Source organism: Lissotriton helveticus, chromosome 8 (genome assembly GCF_964261635.1).
Source record: "Lissotriton helveticus chromosome 8, aLisHel1.1, whole genome shotgun sequence".
In the NCBI taxonomy this organism is placed as follows: domain Eukaryota; kingdom Metazoa; phylum Chordata; class Amphibia; order Caudata; family Salamandridae; genus Lissotriton; species Lissotriton helveticus.
In genome coordinates, this window is record NC_136069.1 from 43,749,648 (window position 1) to 43,772,434 (window position 22,787).

General features: G+C 46.6%; 2 protein-coding genes across 2 annotated transcripts in view; one reads left to right on the forward strand and one right to left on the reverse strand.

Annotated features, from left to right (window-relative positions):
• LOC144772318 (uncharacterized) overlaps nucleotides 1-22,787 on the forward strand; it is a 429,171-nt gene that overhangs the window by 186,236 nt on the left and 220,148 nt on the right. The gene's annotated exons all lie outside the window — the stretch shown is intronic.
• LOC144772319 (uncharacterized) overlaps nucleotides 1-22,787 on the reverse strand; it is a 197,283-nt gene that overhangs the window by 84,199 nt on the left and 90,297 nt on the right. The window contains 1 exon segment of the mRNA XM_078656556.1: nucleotides 1,096-1,112. Coding sequence (XP_078512682.1) covers nucleotides 1,096-1,112 — 17 coding nt within the window.

A 22,787-nucleotide genomic window follows, 5' to 3' on the forward strand; every position in this document is an offset into this window, starting at 1 on the left:
ACACATTCATTTTAGGCACGGGGAGATTAAGTGATTTGCCCAGGATCACAGGAGGTTTTTGGCAGGATTAGCACAAGGATTAGTAAATCTTATCCAAAGCTCTTCTTGCGTAGCCAAACAAAATTGTTTCTCTTTTCACTGCCACGTGACTGATCCCTCTGTTCCACTATTTAATTCTAAGTCAACCCATACGTACTCCACCCATACAATCTTGTGCCAAGAATAACATCAGGTAAAGATGTCCGTAATTAAAAAAACTCTTCTGTGCCATAACTCTTGATATCATTTCTTACCAATTTTTGGTGTACCATGTGCCCAAGTCCACTGCAGCACCTAGTACTACCCCATCTACTTTTAATTTAGTCGCACCTCACCCTTTGACCTTTCTCCCATACAGCTCACCATCACACAAGCAAAACCCCACACCGCCACAAGAATCTTCTTATTCCACTAATTTTATACCAATTGAATTTGCTCCCGCCATACGCACCTTCCCTTTCCAAATGACCTTTCCACTTACAAAGGTTGCTGATTCCATCAACACTTGGACCATTGCTAGCACTCATTAACTAGTAGTTAGCACATTGGTAATAGCTTCTCTTTCTCTCTAAAACCCAGACAATACTAGTCCGCACATTTGTCCCTTCCTTTTTTCTTATCTCCTATATTATTTGCAGGATGACATTTTAATTTCTCCCACCGGCTTCTTACAGACTGCCTGAACATATTTTTCTGGCAATTCAACGCTAAAAGCATCCTCAAGCGTGGTCTTAGTTCTTGACCATAGCCTTTCTTGCACCGTTTTGGACTCTTGTCATCAGAGTGTGTTCTTAAAGCACTTTATCATACATTGAGTATTCAAATCCCATGTTATCACCCTTGCTCTTAGGATGGCAACATACTGATCTCTCTGACCCCCAGAATAACATTGTAACCTCCCAAGTACAGTATAGATCTTTTTCCCTTTACAAATCTTGGAATTGTGTGATTGCCTCTTCAAAAAAAAACTGAAGACTGCATTATTTGCCAAAGGCGGCAAGTTCTTTACATTTTCCTAAGCCTATTGCTAAACAAGGTTTCAATAATGACAACCACGTTTGTGGTGTACACGCCTTCCTCCAGAACCTCCACATATGTGTTGAAAAGATCAACACACCATCACCCGCTCAACCGGGGGGATGAGGGAGGGGATCTCCAGTATCTGCTGGTACTGGTGGAGTTGGGAGAACACCAGACATTAGGGACGGTGAACCTCCAACCAACAAGGTAAAATAAAAGTAGCCACTGTAGTCTGACTTGGATATACACACTGTTGGACTTGGCCTTTCCCCCCGAAATTTTTCGCTTTTGCCCCCCTAATTTAGGATGTCTCCCCCATGGTAATAAACCTGTATAGGCCATGTGTGGTAGGAGTTGCCCTGTGTTGAATTGTAATGCTATGTAATGGTGTGAGTACTTGTAAATTTCCCCATTTTAGAAATGCACCTGACAAAATGTACTGTGTTTAAAATGGATGCCATGGCCATGGGTTTTGCCACTGGACTGCCATAGGTCAGCGGTCTAGTTATTATTACCCAGCCACCCCTAGCTTTTGGAGGGAAAGCCTGGCACCCAGGGTATTTTCCCATGACAAAATGACAAAATAAATAAAAATGACAAAATTGTCGACGTGGTAAAAGTTTCCACTTCAGTGCAAGGCTCCTCTCTGGATAAGATTCGAAACGCCATCTTTTTGCAGGCCTTAGGCCTCTCTCGGAAACTATTATTCAAACAAACACAAAACATTAATTAATTAGAGAATTGAGACCCATTCTGTTACCCACCCCCTTTGCTAATTATTAACCCGTTAATTTATGTTACCTAGCTGAACACACCAAGCAGCATTTATATCTACCTTCTTCTTTTTGACTGCAAGGATTCTCCGCGAGCTTTTGCCACAGAAAAGACACAACATAAGCACACAAATAAGCACATGCCATTAGTTAAACAGCCGCATTTAATACTGACAAAGACAATAGACAAGGTTGATTTATTATTTTCTACGCACTTGCAACATAGAGCACATAAATTAGTCCCTCGTGTTTCTGTGTAAATGCATTTTAAAACTTAGTTGATTAATAATTTCATCACATGCTTGTTAATACGGTTACAGTTTTATGGAAGTTTAACTTTGCGAGTTGGAACAAAAATTTCATTCAGCACCTCGCTCCATCACACCTCAACCCTGGTCTCACCGTCGACGCCATCTGATTCAGCCACCGAGCCGCTAAGGGCACTGCACGCCGCACTTTGCCCCGCCACACCCGATGCATGCCGACACCAGCGCTCCTGACCTCAACAGAGAGGAGTGTGATCTGCAACGCGTGTGACTTCGGGGGCCTCAACGACTCCTGCACCGACCTCCGGAACAGACGCCTGCGGACGCCGTGCTTTCAGAAGCTCAACAAGAGGTTGCTGACGCCCTGCATTTCTAAAAGGTACTGTTTGCGGGTCTTCTCTGTTTAGATTTGTTTGTTCACGACGACGTGATAGCCATGGACAGAGCTATCAACTCCAAGGAACTTTTATTCAAGATTATTTTGATAACGGAAGATTTCAAAGTACTGTATTGTGGATTTTTATCGTTTTTGGTCTTGTCTTAAGTATGTAAAAAATAAAATAATGCATATTTTTCTGAACTGGTGTGGTGTCCTTTTGTAGTACTTATACTGTATTACTGTTGGTTATGTGCAAATGCTTTACACACTGCCTCTAAGATAAGCCTGACTGCTTGTGCCAAGCTACCAAGGGGGTGAGCTGGGGTTATTTTAGGAGTAGAACTCCCTTATCCTGACTAGAGTGGTGGTTTCTGCTTGCTTTGGCACATGCACTAGCCTACCAAAAATCCCATTTCTAACAAACAGCATAATTGGTATGGGGAACTGTCCTGTCAAAAAGCTACAACTGAGGCACGCAAGGTAGTAAACTCTTACTCACTTCAGTGAAAGTAAACAACTAAGCTAGACCTAGTCAAATTTCCATAGCAAAGAGACAGGTCTCCTCACCCTGGCCTGGCTCATAATAACTACTAGGGGTAGCACAGCAATCGTTCTGGCTGCTGAGTTTATCTAATGCTGCAGTGCTACAGCGGCTAGTTGTGCATAAGGGAGCTCTAATTAGTTGTGACATTAGCATTTTAGTTCAGTGATGCAGACACCAGCACTAAAATGCATCAGTAATTCTAATCTTGCATGGTACTTCGCAGGGCTGCCAAACATATTCCTGGACAGATGTTTGTGTATTAAATACACCACCTAAACTATTACAAGAAAAGTTATACTTTTCCGAAATATTGTACAACTGGAATTAGAATATTAATTTAGCTGTCCCTGCATGGAGAATCGTACCTACTGACAATTAAAGGTAAAATACCTCAAGCCAGTGCTCAAGAAGCATACATCGGAGATAGAAAGATAGGACAACTGCAAACCGAAGAGAAGTGTCAAGTATAATAGTCGTGCTTTTTTACAGCCTCATCTTATGTCATGAGCAATAGTTGTAAAAAATGCATGTAGTTTAGCATCACATTCATATCGGAGTTGCTATGGATTACGCTGGCAACAAGGTGATGATTGGAAACTCTGCAGGTTTGGAAAAGGTGGTCTGGTTGCTGATGCGCCGATCTTGTGAAGATTTCCTGAATCTGATCCATGGAGAAGTAGACTTCAGAAGGAAAGGCAGAGAGGAGTGGACTCAATATTGAATCCAAATCACTGTTTGGCCGTGTGAGAGTACTGATCTCCTATGCTGCTGCTTCTCGTGAGCAAAAGAATGATGGACTTAACCCAGATCTCTTGACTGGGGTGAATGTTTTGATTTGTTCCGCATTCCATCCATCGATTGTGTATTTTTTGCTTCTCATGCCATGGCCCACATCACTGCTTTTTGATTCAAGTGAGCGGAGGTATCTAGTGTAATGGTTGGCAATTTTGGCAGTCTAGTTGCTGGCCGAAACTTGTGCCCACGTCATCCGCAGGCTAGGCGTGGCCTGCGGGGTCAGAATAAAAAGGGTAGCACCTGCACATGGGTCATCTCCCAACATAGTGACACTGTGACCCTGTGTGTGCCCACCTTATTCCTAGGCCCAGTGCAGTAAATCATAATTGGGCCATACCTGCATCGCCGTGTTTCCAGGCTTTCACACTGGCGACAAGGGGGGCCGTGAACCTCGTTCCGATCGGCTGCCCCATCTGCTGGAAGGAAGATCACCCAACACAAAGGGAGGATCTTGTTCAGGACGCAGAATGATGCCTAAGAGAGCAAGATCCTTGCATCTTATGATGTCTCTTCCTCTGACTGCCACATCGACTTTGGTTTTGATAGATCTGCCTAAGCATTCAAGTTTGTCCCAAAAATAACCCAATTAATCAATATCTTGTTCCCCAAAAGCTTTGGGGTTAATATCGGGAGCAGTTAGTGGCATACTGTTTGGCCATAGTTTGTAAATAGTAAGGTCAGCAAGGATGGTGATAGGAGCACCTGAGTCTGCCATTGCTAAAATAATCTTATCATCAACAGGAATATCAACTAACGGCCCTTTGATAGGCTTGTCGTAACATTCAGGAACATCAACAGTGACCACAATATTGGCAAATTGGGAAGTGCAATCTTGGATGTCAGGGGAATCTACAGAAACATTAGAAATTCTGATTCTACTGGAGTTGCCGTTAGGGACTTTGTTAATGTTTCGCCTACAAACGCTTTGAAAGTGTCCTAATTTTTTACACTTAATGCATTTCTTCCCAAAAGCAGGGCAAGTAGGATTGTTACCTATGTGGTTTCTTGAGCCACAACGGAAACAAACCAGTTGGGTTCTGGTAGGTTGATTTTTAACATTTTATTTCAGGATTTTGTTTCGAATTGATAGCGCAAACAACATTCTCGTCAGAAACAAAATTCATAGTTTGAGGGATTATAGAAAGCATATTGGGTAGTGTAGAAAGAGTAATGGATTGATTACTGGATAAGACTTTGGATGTAACAATTGATCTCTCAATGCTCTTAGCAATGTCATTTGTTTCAGACAGAGTAGGATTGCACGAGGTAAGAAGGCGTTCTTGGATCTTCTTGGAGTAAGAATAAAAAACCAACTGATCTCTTATATGAACATCAGCATTAATACAAAAATCACATTTTTCTGGAAGGACCCTTAAAGTGGCTTTGTAATCTCCAACAGACTCTTCAGAGGTTTGTTTACACATAGCAAAATGAAATCTCTCTAAGAGGACGCTTGTGGAATCTGAATATTGTTTCCCCATGCAAAGTTTTGCTTCTATAAAAACATTCCATACAGTATCTGCAGATGCTGGTGCAGGAAAACGTGGAAGGTGTTCAAAGACTCTAAGACCAGCTGCTCCCAAATGATTAAGTAGTAATGCCAATTTCCTTGTTGGAGAGTAGCCGTCAGCATCAATCGCAGTTAGGTATCAATCTCAAAAAAACTCAAAATCTTTCAACCATTCTGCCCACTTTAGATCTGGTTTACCTGGCTTCTGTAGAAAAGGTGTAGGCTGGATAACACCTTGAGCAGTTGCCATAGTACAGAATAGTTAATGCAAAATCACACAAACGTAATATAAGGAAAGCCAGTAAGGAGAAGGTGTGTGAATCACCGAGGAAACCAGTGTCACGCAAAGACCGAAATATCACTCACTAGCGTGTGGCAAGTGGAGATGTCGAGGATGAGGCAAAGATGTGTAGAATTCCTGTAAATATTTAACAAGCATTTACAATGCAACGGTCTCGCCTTTGCAAAGGTTAGCGCTATTGGCATTGTAAATGACAAATTTTTTATTTATGTGTTGGTTTTGAAAACAGATAAGTAAATGGCATTGTCATTTACAATGCCAATAGCTTAATCTCTCGCAAATGCGAGACCTATTGCATTTGCACCCACACACACACATTGAGAGCCACACACACACACAGAGCAACACACACAGAGCCACACACAGCCACAAACACACAGAGCCACATTCACAGAGCCCCAGAGCATAATTTCAAGAGCCAATGTAATTTAAAAATTACTTGTGAAGAAGCATCCGGGGCACCGTGGAGGCGCTGACAGTGTGTGCGGAGAGTCGACCTAAGCAGTTCAGCAGCAGGCACAACCTGCACTAGTGTACTGAATGAAGCAGGCACAATGTGTGGATGTGGGGAGGGGCGACTTGAGAGCATTTTAACACCAGACACAGTCCGAACTTCATGGGGGAGCAGAGGCTTGAAATGCAGGCAGCAGGCATCTATTTTTTTCATGTTGGTATAATCGCGTCACCGGCGCATTACTTTTAAAATGTTATAAGTAATGCGCGGGTGCCGCGATTATGCCAACATGAAAGAAATAGAAAAAACACCTTTTTCGTTCATGTTGGTATAATCGCTGGTAGGCAGGATGTTGCAAATATATTGTTTGTGTTCCGACTTCAAAAAAGGTCAACTACCCACTGGAAACGCTATTTTTATTTAAATTTTCGTGAACGAGGCCAAACTGTTTATGGAGTATTCATTTATAAGACATTTGTGCGTGGCACTCACAGCTGTCCTTACTCTAAACTAGCGTGTCTTAACACGCAGACAAAAGTGGTCCCCAACTTTCCTCTGGACCGTCTGTCTGTCCTCACCCGAGTCTGCCGAGAAGTCTGTACACTGGGAGCAGTTCCGCTATCCTCGAGCTCTCGGACAACCTGTACCGGGGGAATGGGGCCAGGGTTTGAGCAGGAATGGTGAGGGGGCGTAGGGTCCTGTTGGGTGAGGGGAGCTAATGGCCTCAGAGGTGGTGAATGTCACAGAGGGGTGTAAGATTGTAAAATGTACCTAGGGGTGGGAGGAGGCAGGAAGGGAACTTCTTCCTGCCAGCAGAGTTTTATGGACGCGCCCTGCCCCCACAGCATGGTTCTAATATTTGACCCTTGAGGCCGGCTGCAGTGCCCCTCCTCCCAGCACACACACACACACAGCAAGGCCCGGGCAGGGTCAAACCACATCTCTTTATCTCCCAGGTCAGGGCCCCTCGGACTCCATGAACACCTCTGCTCCCAGGGTAACATCTGCTGAACTTTAAACAAACAGACATGACATGGCGACTTGAGAGCATTTAAGCACCAGGTACAGTCCGAACTTCATGGGGGAGTGGAGGCTTGAAATGCAGGCAGCATGCATCTATTTCTTTCATTTTAGTATAATCGCGGCACTCGCGCATTACTTTTAAAATGTTATAAGTAAAGCGCGGGTACCGTGATTATACTAAAATGAAAGAAATAGATGATTTGTCTATTTCTTTCATGTTGGTATAATCGCGGCACCCCCGCTTTTCTTATAGCATTTTAAAAGTAATGCGCGGGTGCCGCGGTTATACCAACATGAAAGAAATAGAAAAAACATGTATTTTGTTTATGTTGGTATAATCGCGGCACCCGGGCATTACTTTTAAAATGTTATAAGTAAAGCGCGGGTGCCGCGATTAGACTAAAATGAAAGAAATAGTTGTGTTTTCTATTTCTATGACGAGGAAAAGGAATAGAGAGAAACTGGAACCTACGAGCAGCAGGGATCGGAGGATGACGAATGCTGGAACGTGCAACCAGCAGTAATGACTCTTGAAATGAGGTTGTGCGAGGCAACCAACGGTAAGCAATGAATCTTCAAAGTTCGTAGAGGAAAATAAACCCTTTTTTTCCTTCTTGACCCACCTTCCGGAAAGTTAGAGTCCTGATGGGTCGAAGTAACGAACACAGACAGGTAATATCCAACCAGATGAGAAATACTCCGGAATTCCTCATAGGAAAGAAAATCGATGAAAAATAACCCCACTCCTGGTACCAAATAGTAGCAAGGGGCAAAAGCAGGAAAAACTCTGTAACCAAGTCCGTAGTTAAAAGGAAGGCTTTATTCAGGAAATAGAGCAATAAAACAAAGGTGCCCGGAAAACAGAATCAACGAATGCAACAAGTATTCCACAAGTGGAATACAGATAGTTAAAGGAACCATGTACATAATACATGACATACTACACTGTGTTCTCTTTGTTACATGTTTTCTGTCTTTCTCTTCCTCCTTTCCAACTCGTGTGTTTTTCTCTCTCTTGCTCTGGGTCAAAGTCTGATTCGGTAAAATAAGTTCCCGTCCCTACAAATGAGTGCCAGTGGACTCCACCTGCAACCACCGTCTGTAATTGAGCTGCTGGATGTTGGAAAAGGTCCCCTACACTGAGCCCACGTAAGCTGTGCTGTGCTTTGTAATCATGTAAACCTTGTAATTTTTTCCCCCGGAGGTAACCATTGAAGTATTGCTGCTTCGCTCCTACATTGGGGATATATAGGGTCTGTTTATATTTTAAGGGTTGTGCTAGTGTACAGTAGACAGTGACATAAATGAGGGAGACTGCTGCTTTATGGGTTTACCAATAGTGTTTCTGGGACCTCCCAGGGATGTACCCTTTAACCCAAGCTCGGCTGTTGATGTGGCTGTGTGTTCCCTCAAGGTGAGGAAAGCCCAAGCCCAGAGCTGTTATTAAAAGGATTTCCTGCTTTTTAATAACAGTGGTGATGTCATGCCAGATGGAGAGAAGACTCTGGAGTGTTTCCACAAACAGAACCAATGAGTGGTTTGGGTGTGACAAAGTGTGGGTAATGGCTCTCACCCCTGTGGGTCTGATAAGGTTGGCACGTGGAACAGAGAATCTTGCTAGAGAGGAAGGCTTAAGACTTTGAACCTTCATGAGGCATATTTCATTGGAGGTTGACAGCCAAGTGTGATCCCCGAATACTCCCTTGGCCTGTCTTGTGAGTCAAGCATTGGAGCCCTTCCTGCGGTAGCACACTGTCCCTTGGACAGGCCACAGGAGAGAGGCTGCAAAATAATCTGAAACCCACAACCCAAATTTACTGGGTCTGTTGGGGGCCGCTGTTCGTTGCCAGTGAGACTGCTGGGGTGGTCACCAATTGTAAATGAGACTGGCGAGGGTTGTTGCCCATGTGCATGACCTACGTTTGCCAGAAGGAGCGCGCTTGGGCAGTCGCGACAGTCACCCGGTGCATCTGACCTCATTGGGGCTTTCACCCATCCCTGTGAGCTCTGCATGCCAGGACGGAGTCACTAGGACCATTGGAGCCATTGATTGTATTGGAGGAGATCATGTGATAAGCAGAGGGACTCAGAATGAAGGTCAGAAGCCATCCAGCAGCATGGCCGATACTCCACTCTTACCAGCAGGGACTCATAGAAGCTGCTTCACCCAGAAGCCGTGGCTGCTTGTGACAGCATCAACACTCCACCCGCGGAGGACACAGTGTGAGCTGCTGGTCACCAGGGCAAGGGAAGATGCGCCCGGCTCATAAATTATTATGATGGCCACGGCTGAGTAAGACTGGAGCAGGGCAGCAGGCCCTTTTGAGATTTGCACAAGATCAGAGGATTAATGCCCGAAGAGCTGAACTTTCAAGGCCAAAGCTAGACTTTGATGAACATCGCTAGTGAGGCAGCACCTGCGGGGTCACCTACGGAGATCTGCCAGGGAAACTGTGGATAGGCTAGAAGAAGAAAGAAGGTGAGGACCCACGGGGGAGCCAGGTGCACTACCCAGACCAATGGTACGATGCTAGTGCAGGCAACACCTGTGGGTTCACCTACATAGGTCTGCCAGGGAAACTGTGGTTAGGCCGGAGGAAGAAACGAGGGAGAGGACCCACGGGGGACTGCTCAGACCATGGTATGGCGCTAGCATTGAAAGACTTACGACGTGGTTTCACAAAGAGCCTCCCTACTCATGGGGGATGCCCGCAGTCCTGGCGGAGTCTCCACACTCATGGCGGAGGCCCCGCAGTCCTGATGGAGTCACTGCACTTGTGACAGAGACCCCGCAATCCTGACGGAGTATTAGCACTTGTGTCCGAGGCCTGCAGTCCTGACGGAGTCTCTGCACTCGTGTCTGAGGCCCGCAGTCCTGATGGAGTATCCACACCCATGGCGGAGGCCCCGCAGTCCTGATGGAGTCTCCACACTCATGGCGGAGGCCCCGCAGTCCTGATGGAGTCTCCACACTCATGGCGGAGGCCCCGCAGTCCTGATGGAGTCTCCACACTCATGGCGGAGGCCCCGCAGTCCTGATGGAGTCTCTGCACTTGTATAATTCAAAAGATAAATGGGCTAGGCGCACAGCTGTGGGTTGATGCTGAGTTTGTGCAAAAGTTTGAAAGATGGTTTAAGTTGAGGTTAGGGTGCTTCACAAGTGGCGTAGCCGACCTACTACGCTAGGTAAATGAATGTTTAGTAGCGCACTGACGAAGTGTTAGTGCGTCCCTGTGTGACTAACAGCTTATACTCCTTAACTGGCTTCCACGTCGAGGAGCTCCGGGACCCCATTCCAAGACCTTTAACTTCAAACCTTGAATGACATTCATCCTGATCCTGCCATTTCACCATTACCGAGCTCCTTGAGAAAGGGCTATGCCCGAAATGCATTGGAGCATGTTTGCTCACATTTGATGAATAGACATATGATTTAATCATCATGATTGATATGAAATGAATCACGTTTGAAGTAAATTGAAACACAAATGAACTGCTGAATTTATGAACTTCAATAAATCGATACAGCATTCTCTACGGAGTCTGTAGTTCATACGAACCACATGGTGTGCACACAGGGACGCACTAACACTTCGTCAGTGCGCTACTAAGCAGTCTCTGCACTTGTGGCAGAGACCCCGCAGTCCTGATGGAGTCTCCACACTCATGGCGGAGGCCCCGCAGTCCTGGCGGAGTCTCCACACTCATGGCGTAGGCCCCGCAGTCCTGACGGAGTCTCCACACTCATGGCGGAGGCCCCGCAGTCCTGACGGAGTCTCCGCATTCGTGTCCGAGGCCTGCAGTTCAGACGGAGTCCTGCACTCGTGTCTGAGGCCCGCAGTCCTGACGACGTCTCTGCACTCGTGTCTGAGGCCCGCAGTCCTGACAGAGTCGCTGCACTCATGTCTGAGGCCTGCAGTCCTGACAGAGTCGCTGCACTCATGTCTGAGGCCCGCAGTCCTGACGGAGTCTCCGCACTCGTGTCTGAGGCCCGCAGTCCTGATGGAGTCTCCGCACTCGTGGCTGAGGCCCGCAGTCCTGACGGAGTCTTCGCACTTGTGGCTGAGGCCCGCAGTCCTGATGGAGTCTCTGCACTCGTGTCTGAGGCCCGCAGTCCTGACGGAGTCTCTACAATCATGGCGGAGGCCCGCAGTCCTACGGAGGATCAGCAGATGTGGTAGAGGCTCGCAATCCTGAGAGACTCTCCGCACTCGGAGGCGGTGCAACAGTCCTGGTGGAGTCTCAGCACTCGTGGCTGAGGAGGCCTGCAGTCCAGACGGAGTCTCAGCACTCGTGTCTGAGGCCCGCAGTCCAGACGGAGTCTCCACACTTGTGTCATAGCGCTGAATTCTGTTGGCTATGAAGACTGGGCCGTGAGATGACAAAGCTCTGTGGATCAGGCAGCCCAGTTTAAAGAGACAGCGTTGGGTGACTGGGAGCCAGTGAAGGCTTTTAAGGAGGGGTTTTATGTGATGAGACCTTGGTTGCCCATATACCAGTCTGGCCGCTTGGTTCTGCACCAGTTGAAGCCGCTGTAGCTGATAGGCGGCGATTCCGGCGTATAGTGAGTTGGTATAATCGATTTGTGACATGACTAAGGCCAAGGTGACCTGAACAAGGGCCTCAAAGGAAAGAAATCTACAGATTTTCCGGATCCTGCATAAGTGGAAGAAGCAGGAAGATACTACTGAATGGAGTCTTTAGGGTGAGATCACTGCTGATAGTAACACCGAGCCTTTTGACCGCACTGACTGGGGAGGGTGGAGGGCCCAGAGTGGGTGGCCAAAAGTTGAGGTTCCAAGGATTGACTGAGGGCCTACTGAGGACCAACTCCGTCTTATCTGGGTTTAATTTTAGTTGGTTTATGTTCATCCAGTTTCTGATGAACGTAATGGTGGAACAAAAAGTTTCCATTGCGTGTGGGGAAGAGTCAATGGTAAAAACGAGTTGAATGTCGTAGGCATAGTTAAAAATTGCTATGTCTCTCCTCCGTAGATCTGAGATCAGCGGCAGGATGTATAGATTGAATAGGAGCTGGGAGAGAGAAGAACCCTGGGGAAAGTCGGAGAGACGGACAGCTTGATGGGGGTTGCTGAGGAAGGAGGAGATCCATTTTGGAGGGATGCCCTGGATGCCGGCACCCTCGACCCGCTCGACCAGTAGGTTGTGGTTGACGGTGTTGAAGGCCGCCGACAAGTCCAGGAGCACTAGAGCCTGCGAGATGATTTGGTCTGCCCCCTTTCTTAGCTCATCATAAACTGCCAACATGATGGATTCGGTGGAGTGCTCAGGTCTAAAACCCGCTTGGTGTGGATCTAGGTAATGTGAGTGTTCCACAAAAGCGCTAAGGCAGCTTGCAACATGAGCCTCCAGGATTTTACCCAGAAAGGGTAAAAGCAAGATGGGACTTAAGTTGCTGGGTACAAGAGGGTCAGCCCCTATTTTTTTCAGGATAGGTCTAACTTCAGCATTTTTAAAACAGTTGGGGACAATGCCTGTGGGTAGGGAATTGTTAAGGAGGGATAGTGGGGGTTCGGGGAGCTGGAAAAAGTTCTCCCGGGAAACTTGGGGGGGACAGCTATCTGTAGGGGAGCCAGAGTGGACTCTTTTGAGTAGGGAAAAGAATGTCTCTTGAGTGATAGGTGGAAAAAGATCAAAAGAAAGCGGGTTGCGATGTGTCAGGGCAGGCTCCGGTGGGGATAGGCTCTTGGGGATGCTGGCTTTGATTTTGGAGATCTTGTCAATAAAATAGGTATTAAGGGAGTCACAGAGCTGTTGTGAGGGGACTAGTTTGGTGGTGATACGGTCGGGTTTGACTAGTTTGTCCACGATGGAAAAGATGTCTTTAGCTTTATTGGTGGAGTTGAGGATTTTTAATGAGAAGTAGTCTGATTTAGCATTTAGGATGGCACCTTTGTATTCTTCGAGTGCCAGCACGAAAGAAGATTTTTTTATGGGGCAATAGTCCTGTCTCCACTTGCGCTCTGATTGGCGCAGGGTCAGTTTAATCTCCTTGAGGTTGTTGGAAAACCAGCGCTGGGCGGCGTGTGTTCTTCTGCATTTAACCTTCCTGAGAGGGGCCAATCTGTCTCTAGCTGTAGCCAGCCAGGCATTGATGTTATCTGCCTGGGCATGGGGGCATACCTGGGGGCCATTGGGTGGGAGACCGGGGGGATTAGAGGTAGCTAAGAGGGAACAGATCTCGGATATGTCAACCCGGCTCCAGTTCCTTGCCTGGCCGGCCCCTGGGGGAGGGGTTTTAATAAGGGGAGAGGTCGGGATGGAGAAGGAGATGAAGTGGTGGTCCGACCAGGTGCAGGCAGTGACCTGTATGTCTGAGATCTCAAGGGTGGATGTCCAGACCTGGTCCAGTATATGCCCTTTGGTGTGAGTGGCTACCTTGATGTGCTGAGTAAGATTCATCCCGGTCAGTAACTCCGTGAAAGCCACTGAAGAGGAGCTTTCACATGCATCGTATGGCCAGTAGTTGAAGTCACCAATAATCAATAACCTAGCATGATTTATGGCAAGTTCTGCGATAGTGTTTCCAGATGCTTGCGGGAAAGTGGGCATGTGGCTGGGAGGTCTGTAAACTAATGCACAAACAAAAGAGGGGAGATCGAGCCAAGTTTGAAGAGAAGGCATTCTACCAAGGGGATTTGTGAGGTGGATAGGGAGGTGAATTTGTGGGTTTGTGAGATTATAGCCGCCACTTCGCCACCAGCCTTAGACTCTGATCTATTGGCCTGAAGGGCATAGTAGTTATTGGGGATAGCTGCCAGCATATCTGGGGTTGATTCCGCTGTCAGCCAGGTTTCGGATAAGAGTAAAATATCGGGCTTGAGGGTATATAAAAGGTAGAAGATCTCTAATTGGCCCTTGACCATTGATCGGGTGTTGATATACCAAATGGACAGGCTATTATGGGACTGCATTCTCGGGGAGGTGGGAGGATTGGTGAGGATATCTTTTTGGGGTTTGGAGAGTGGAGGGGAGTCTGGTGAGAGGGGGGCATCCTCAACCGTGGTCCAGGGGGATAGCAGCCCGAGTGTCTTCAAGGTTCTGCTAATGTCAAGGGAAATGGCCTGGATCGACCAAAGAGAAAGTAGTTCGGCTCGGGAACAACAGAGAGAGAAATGGGCAGGGTGCGTGGCCCCTGGCCCCGCCCGTGGCGCGCGACGGGTAGCACATAGGGAGATATAGGCTGCAAGCCCGGCGCTAGTCGCGGAGCTCCGCCCCCAACTGCCACAGAAGAGATACTGCTGCCTGTGTCAGCCTGCACACTCCACAACAATCAGGATAACCCGTGGTGGACCGGGGTGCAGGCAGCAGGACAGGGCAGGAAGTGCAGGTGAGCAAAATACAATTTCATAAATAGACCTGAGGTGATGTGCAAATTAGCAAGTAGGTTTTGTTTTAAAAACAGAGTAAAAGAATTCCAGAGAGCAGGCGTGATGTACCTATAATACAGACACTTGTGTCGAAATGTTGATGTATTGCTCTTTCATGTCTTTAGACAGTGTTACCATAAAAAGTTGAAGTTATAGGTTACTACTGGAAGTATACAGCTCAACAGAGATTTAAATATACTGTTCACCATTTTGTGTTATTTATGTAGCTGTCTTTTTTGTTGACAGTCTTTTCACTTCTATCACCTCATGTCACATCCGTCACTAATTAATCACTCATTCTTCTATTGAATGACAGTCTGTTTTCAACAAAAAGAAATATGCAAACGAAAAATATACATGCTTATCTAAAAAGCTGTGGTGCGTGTTTCTTTGAAAGCATTAATTTCTATTGGTAAATCACCGTATAACTACTGTATGTCTAAAGACATTAGTTGCTACCCGACTATTTTGCAGACCATTTTGAAGTGGACAAAGGGGATATGTGGATACAGTGATTTCTGGTCTCCGTTGGAGGTGGTCACATGGAGGTACACTGGTGCAAGGATGACCAAGAGGTTGACAGAATGTCATAAGAGGCCAGATGCCCAGCCCTTTCTAGATGCAGAACAATGTATACAACTTCTCCAGGACTAACAAGGTCCAACACAGAGTCCTTGTTACAGATGCCTATGTTATATAGAACAGAAAACCAATAATCTGGTAAAGAAAAGTCTGCTCAATCATATGGAAACGTATTGAATAATGTTCCCTGACTTCCCATCTATAAATGACATTACTATTATGATGTTGGTTCTGAGGAACATGTTTTTCCACACAGAATGACCCTGGTGCACTGTCAACTCCCTTGATCTCTGTTGTAAACACACCTCATATGTATTGAAAGTTATATCTGCTCAATGTGGAGGATCTGTTAGGAGTTTAATGTACAGCTGAGTACACATTTCAATTGGATGCTCTATGTGTGCGATTACAATGGATGGCGGTGACTGATATGATCGAAGATTTCTAGGTCACTGTTATGGATTGGATTTATTATAAGTGCTTATTTGGGGAAGTTATGCATTAAAATATTGGATATATCCTTTTGATATTTATACAATAAAATGTACTAAAGCCATTTTGTATAGTTTGCTTATTATTGTTCATAGATCATGGCTCCTCTTTGGAGGGAGTGCAGTTTCTGGTTCTCATTTGATATTGTTCCAGTTTTACAACCTTCTGTGCTTTAGCTTAAGAAAGCTTGTTTTTCATTGATTTGGCTCCAATTGTGGTGAGTCACAATTTCCGTCTTACCTCATTATTATTAATGAAGTAGGTCAGATTCCAACCCACAGCACTTCAGAATTTTAAGAACCAACTATTTTGACGTAGGTCGGCTCTTACATTTCTTTACTGGTTATAAACTTCGACCAGTATTTTGAGACTAGTAAATAGTACATCTGTCCCATGGCTTGAATCTCTGCTTCTGCGAAACATCCTGTGATTAAGGATAATGTATAAAGGAATCTGGTCTCTGGTTTGTGATAAGAAAAATAAAACTGGCAAGTATAGTAGTCACATTTTCTTTGCAGCATCAGCTATTTGTAACCCCCAGGTAGGGACCGGTGGGGCCCTCACCTCCCAGTCCAGTCGAGATGCATTATCTGGGAATTATGATCTGGGTGCGTTTGACCCAGGTACTCTGTGTTTTGGATTAGGGGGGGGTCAGAGCTGCTGAGGTCAGTATGCAGTCTAGCTGCACATGTAGGTTATGGACAGGTGAGTAGAAAGAGTATATCTGCGTGTCAGGGTTACGCTTGCGCCAGACATCTGTCAATGACCAGTGCCCCATCCAGGAGCTCAGGGAATCTGCTTTTGAAGAGGCTGTGGAGCGGTTTAGGGGAGGGAAGGAGCAATCGAGTGAGAGGTCCAAGACCGAATTAAATTCTCCCCCCAATAGCCATGGGACATCTTTTCAGCGGGGTAGGAGTGCAGATACGCTACAAAGAAAGGTGCTCTTATCCATATTAGTGGCATAAATAGAGCCTAGGAGAATGGGTTGCCCAATAGGCGTACCCTTGAGGAAAACATAGCGTCCAGCAGGGTCCATCGCCATCAACTCCTCCTCCCCAGGGACCCCCACCTTCACCCAGAATAACACCCCTCTAGCTAGGGTGGAGTAATTTGTGCTGTACACCTGCCCACGTGAGCGGCGTCGCAGCCGGGCAGTCTCGAGGTTCGTCAAGTGTGTCTCCTGTAGTAAGGCGACGTTAGCTGCTCTACGTTGTAAGTATGCATATATAGAGTACCTCCGAGTGGGAGTATGTATAAACCTCACATTCCAAGTTATGACGTTAAGAGTAGTCAAGAGGGCGAAGTGAATCTGCAAAACTCAGCTTACATAGCTGATTTACACTACAGGTGTCTGTGCGACGGCAACATGTCTCTTGATAAGGCGATAACTCTACGGGGAAAAACAATTGTGAAACCAATAAGATATGTAACTTCATGAGAGCAAACCTCAAGCGGAGGTTAACCCAAACAGTTGTGCCTAACTGTGGCAATTAACTCGCTGTCAAAGAATGACTCCAAATAGGCGTGTAGAGTAGGAATGAGTCTGTGTGGTCCCTCCCCTGCATAAGTAACAGTATGAGGCGGAATTAAGCCGAAGCATCGCATGTGCCTGGGACATAGGTATGAAACATGAGGTGCCGGAAGCAGGTGTGAGGACTGGTTCAGTGATACTGCAACATTACATGTGATCTGGCTATAAGCGGGTCAACATATGTATTACATATGTATGTCAAATAATTTAATCTGATGTCGGAGGTGTGATGGTCGGTAGGTGAGGTGAGCTAGCGTCTGCCAACCACTCCAGTGCAGAGCCAGCGTCCCCATTAGACCTCAATGGAGGTGCTGTGGAACCAGCTGATGGTGATGGTCTGTAACGACGCGCAAGCTCCAGACCCTCAGACGGAACAGTTTCCCCCCTTACCTTGCTCCGTCTTCCCTTCTGTGTTCATAGAGCATCCCCGAGTACTGTTTCTTTAACACCCCCGGACTACCGCATCACGTGACGGAGTCACATGACCAGGACTGGCTCAAAGGCGGAGGCACGGAAGAAGGAAGCCGTTCGTTAGGACCCATCGTGCAGACAAGCTGGGAGGAGGAAACGCAAGTAAGGACCTTTCTCGTGCCAGCCCAGAAAGACGGTGAAACCGGACAGGAAGTCCCCGCCGAGCGAGCAGAAGCAGAGAGACCCGACACCGCGGGAGCTGACGGAGGAAGAAGAGACGGGCAGCCAGACCCTACCTGGCACCGCGAAGACGCCAACCACGGCCCAGGAGGGACGTGGCTAAGCAAGGTACGGGGCCACTTTGGGTTTCGCTGGGGCAGCGTAACTGGGGAGAGCAAAGCAGGGGGTGGAGGAAGAGCAAAGCCGTAGGTCAGAACAAAACGGCAGTGTGACTCACGTAAACTGCACACAGAACACTGGTGAAGGATGCGGTGCACTAAGTCCTCCCTCACTTTTCACCCCCTGGCTTCCCGCGTCACTCCTTACGGTCCCAGAACCTTTTTCTCACATCCCGTTTTCTTTTCTTTTATGTCACGGGCCACCGGGAAGCCTTGTGGAAGCAGCACAAGAATACTCCAGGACCCAGACTCCTTTCGATACCGGAGCGGAAGAACAAGACTCCTACAAGTCCCAGAACCCCTTGTGTTAAGCCCTGAATAAAAGCACAATCTTTAAAAACAACCTCCACTTATCCTGGTCTGCTTCGCCACCGCGCCACACGGTCTCGTAGGTTGGAGGGCTGCTGCCACTTGTAGTGCCTCATGGCGCTCCGACCTAATCTGCTCAGGGTCCGGGGCAGATACAGGGGATGCCCTCCGTTGCGCATCTCTCCCCTTACTCTCCGAATGTTACGCCGGGCCCTTTTTCACATCTAGAAGTCATCCGAGGGCATTGGTGCAGTCACCTGTCCATTTTCTTCCAGCCAATCCCAGGCCTCCGATGGAGAGTCGAAGAATCGTGTGTTGCCATTTCAGATGACCTGTAGGCGACCTGGAAAAAGTAGATAGTACCGAAGATCAAGAACTCTTAGTTGATGTTTGACTGCCCCAAAGGTGGCGCACCTCTTCTGCACTTGAGCAGTGTTGTCGGGTAAGAAGGAGACCAGGGCGCTTCCCCACGTCCCTTAATATCGCGTTACGATCCCGGATGTGCAGCGGGCGAAACAAGAAAGGGCGCAAGCCAGCTCCCGAAAGAGGCTTACGGGCGGGTACTCTATGGGTAAGCTCAACTACAAATTGTGGAGAGAGTAAGCCTGGAGGAAGAAACTCTCTCATCCAGGACTCTGTGTAGCCCTCCGGGCTCTGACCCTCTGCCCCATCCGGTAAACCAAATGCCTGGGGCACCTTCCTTCACAAAAACAATCCTGAGAGGTGTGTTCCTCTTTCTGCGTGAGCTGCAGAATGCAGCACACATGGAGAGGAAAAACAAGGAGAAATTAAAAAAATTCTCCTCATTACGGCTCCACTGGGGAGGCGTATGTTTTTGCAGCTGCCCCAGGTTTACGTGATTTCGTAAATATGGGGCAGCAGCAAAATCAATGGATGTTGCGAGGTAACGCCAACGCAACGCCTATGGAACACCTCCTTGATGCAGAGTAAGGCAACACCGTGACTTGCGCTGCTTTGTCTTACTCCATATCTATGAGGCCATGGAAAGCTACGCGGGGTGACTTTGCGCCACTTCATAGGTATGGTTGAGACACTTGCGCCGCTGAAGCATAAAAAAAGAGATGCTCTGGTGGCGCTGCCCTCTCATAAATAAGTTCCAAAATATTTTGTACATTTGTTAGGTGTTTCGCCATCAGGTACCTACATATAAAATATTGGGCAGGGTAAATTAAAAAAAAAACAAAAAAAGTTGTGCACTGTCAGGGTAGGAAAATGAAAAAAATTGCACTAGACCTGCAGGTCTAGTAATCTACAAAATCTCCTCCACCTAACTGAAATGCACTTGACCTCTGAAGCTGAAAGCAAGCAAATGTGACAAGTTAACAACATTTAAAAGCATTTTTATTTTGCTTATTTACTTTGTGAGCAATAAAGATGCCTTTAAATCTTGCTATCTTGTCACATTTCCTCTGTTTTTCAGAGACAGAGGTCAAGTGTCAGTTTGTCTTTCTACTCACCAGAAAGGGTGAGTAGGACCTAAAAATATATCATACTGAATGAATCTGACTTGCAAATGCGAGGGGTCGTGTGAATTTTTCAAACCCGGACTGTAATACATTATGAATTCTAACACTATTAGTTAATGCACTACAAAGGTCTGTGTGTAACCAGGGAGCCACAAAATTACATCTTGGTTGGTGCAGTGAAGAATATTGACTTGTGAATGTTTAGTGCTATGAGGTCACAGCCTGTGTCAGAAAGCACTGTGAATATGTAAGTCATTATTTTAAGCTTGAATTACACACAGTATAAGATAGTCTGATACAAAATGTGTAAATAGCTTCACGATAAAATGGTACTTCCAAAATGTAGACTTTAGCAATACCAAGGCCTATATACAGAACTGTCCCGTCAACACCTCCTGAGGGGTACTAAGGGCTGTGTAAATGTAGTTAGGTTTACAAGCAAGTACTTCACAGCCCAGTTGTTAACTCTTTGCCCTACCACCAAAAACAAACAAATCTTTGTCATCACAAAGGTTGGAGTGATTCAAGGGGTCCCAAGCACCCTTTGCACTTGTAGATTAACTAATAGGGCACATTTACATTTCTTTTGAAACAACAAGAGGAACGGGGATAGGACGATATTTAATGGGGTCCAGTGTACATGTCCAAGTATAGAGCACACAGAAGGATACAAAGTTCCCCGGGGAGAGTACAACAGTGTGGAGAGGGAGAAGAAGTGCAGAGTCAGGGAACTAGAGGGGTTCCCTTATCGGAACTAGAGAGCCTCACACACCCAGAGCGCTAGGTGTAAAACACCCTGACTGTAGGATGTCCAGCTTCATCATCGGCGACACCTACCCCTCACGCTCGCGGCACCTGGTCAGGGTGCGGAGCAGCTGGTGCCGCGAGCGTGAGGGGTAGGTGTCGCCGCCGTCCCAGCGTCTACGCTCAGGTACTCTTACCAGACAGCGCTGGCCTCACAGGAGCATGCTTCGAGGCCTGTGTTACTCTCCCTTAGGGTCGCCTAATTAGAGCAGGACCCCTGGCCCGCTTTGTACCCGACCCAGTGAGGTTGTATTGGCATTTGCTTTTTACTTTTTGAATGAGCAGTGTATCACCGTTTTCCTGTGTAGTACCTTGTTAAGGTCCTGACGAATCGCCGGTTGGCGAGAAACATGTTGACCACAATAGGGGGTTGAGTTAGTTTTCTGCATACCCTACAGTCTATAGCTCCCCTCTCACCCCTTTTAATCAGGGAATCAGCCACGCCAATAAAATACATTGTGGATTGCTTACCCTTTTTAACATTCACTCACTTTTCACCGACTACACTTCTTGTTCTCACTCACACACACCATCGGCAAGGAACAAAAGAACTCCGCCAAAAGAGTGCCTCCTGGCATTCCGTCAGACATTGCAGCGCCGGTCTGACGAGGAGCAGTGAGCCGATGATGAAGCTGGACATCCTACAGTCAGGGTGTTTTACACCTAGCGCTCTGGGTGTGTGAGGCTCTCTAGTTCCGATAAGGGAACCCCTCTAGTTCCCTGACTCTGCACTTCTTCTCCCTCTCCACACTGTTGTACTCTCCCCGGGGAACTTTGTATCCTTCTGTGTGCTCGACATTTACATTTCTACCAGGCACACAGGCACAAAAGCTTTTCACAGCATAGGAGACTCAGCTGAAGCATTTCAACAAGTGAAACTAGCCGCCCCATGAGGGCTGTCTTTTTCTAAAACAAAAACAAACGTTTTGGAATCCAGGCACAAGTGAGGCTGGGGAATGAATGCCCCCCTTCCCAGAACTCCACGCACCCCCGGGGGTCGCACCCCACAGATTAAAGACCTCTGAAGTAATGTCTCATGCAACTGATCGTTACCTGAAACCAGTGGTCGAAGTGGGGAAAAAATAGTAGGGGAACTGTGGGCGGAGCATCAGGTGGCGGGAAAAACCAGAGGATTGGGCCAATGGGCGGAGTTAGAACTGTGGCTAGAAAGAGCATAACATACTAATTGTTAGTATGTTTGGCAATTCACTGACCATTTACAGCTTATAACATTATTTGATACAACCAATTGATACACATTTATTTGAGGTTTAGTATACGAGTAATTGACATTAAAATATATTTACAATGTGTCCCAACTACGCTTCTTATTAAAACCAGAAGCCATTTGTCTCTGAGCCATGCAGTTTCTTTCATTGGTACTCCTATTTCTAACCATTTCTGAACAACAAATGTGGGTTTCAATTCTATGACAGGAGGCCCCATGTATTGGGGGGTACTGTTGATTACATCATTTTGTGCCCCTTGGTCAGTGCAAAATTGTAGTCCTACCTTTTTAATATGGTTCACGCAACATGTCATGAAGCCAGCATTAGATGCCTCTTAGTTTCCTGTTATTGTATCTAGAAATAGCACTCAAAAATGAATATATACACCTAAAACAACCCAGACCTGTTGGTTTTACGTTTGCTTTTAGCAATATCAGATGAATGAGATACAACTACGATATTAGTAGTTTGGGTAATTATTATTATTATTATTATTATTATTATTAATAAGGGGGATTTATTAAGCGCACTGTCACCATGAGTTTCCTGGCGCTGATAGGACACTGGGCCATGCGAGAAGAGTTAGTGGGGGTGTGAGAAAAGCAGAGTTTTTAAAGATTTCCTAAAGGATAAGAGAGAGCATGAGGTCTTAAGTGAGAGTGGAAGAGAATTCCATAGCTTAGGAGCCAGGTGAGAGAAACTACGGCCACCTAGTTTAGTGAGTTTAAAACGGGGGATAACTAGAAGCTGAAGATGGGTGGACCTCAAGGTGCGGGAAGGGCAGTAGGGGATGATCAGAGACTGCAGGAAGGCAGGGGAGGGGCCAGTTAAGGCTTTGAAGACCAGACAACAGACCTTAAAGGCTGTTCTTTCGCTGACTGGTAGCCAGTGTAATTGATGTAATAAAGGTTTGGCCGACTGCCATCTAGGGATTTTAAATGCCAGTCTGGCAGCCTGGTTTTGGATGATCTATAGCCTAGACAGCAGGGATTTGGAGAGGCCATGGTACAAGGAATTGGAGAAGTCCAGACGGGACATCACCAATGCTA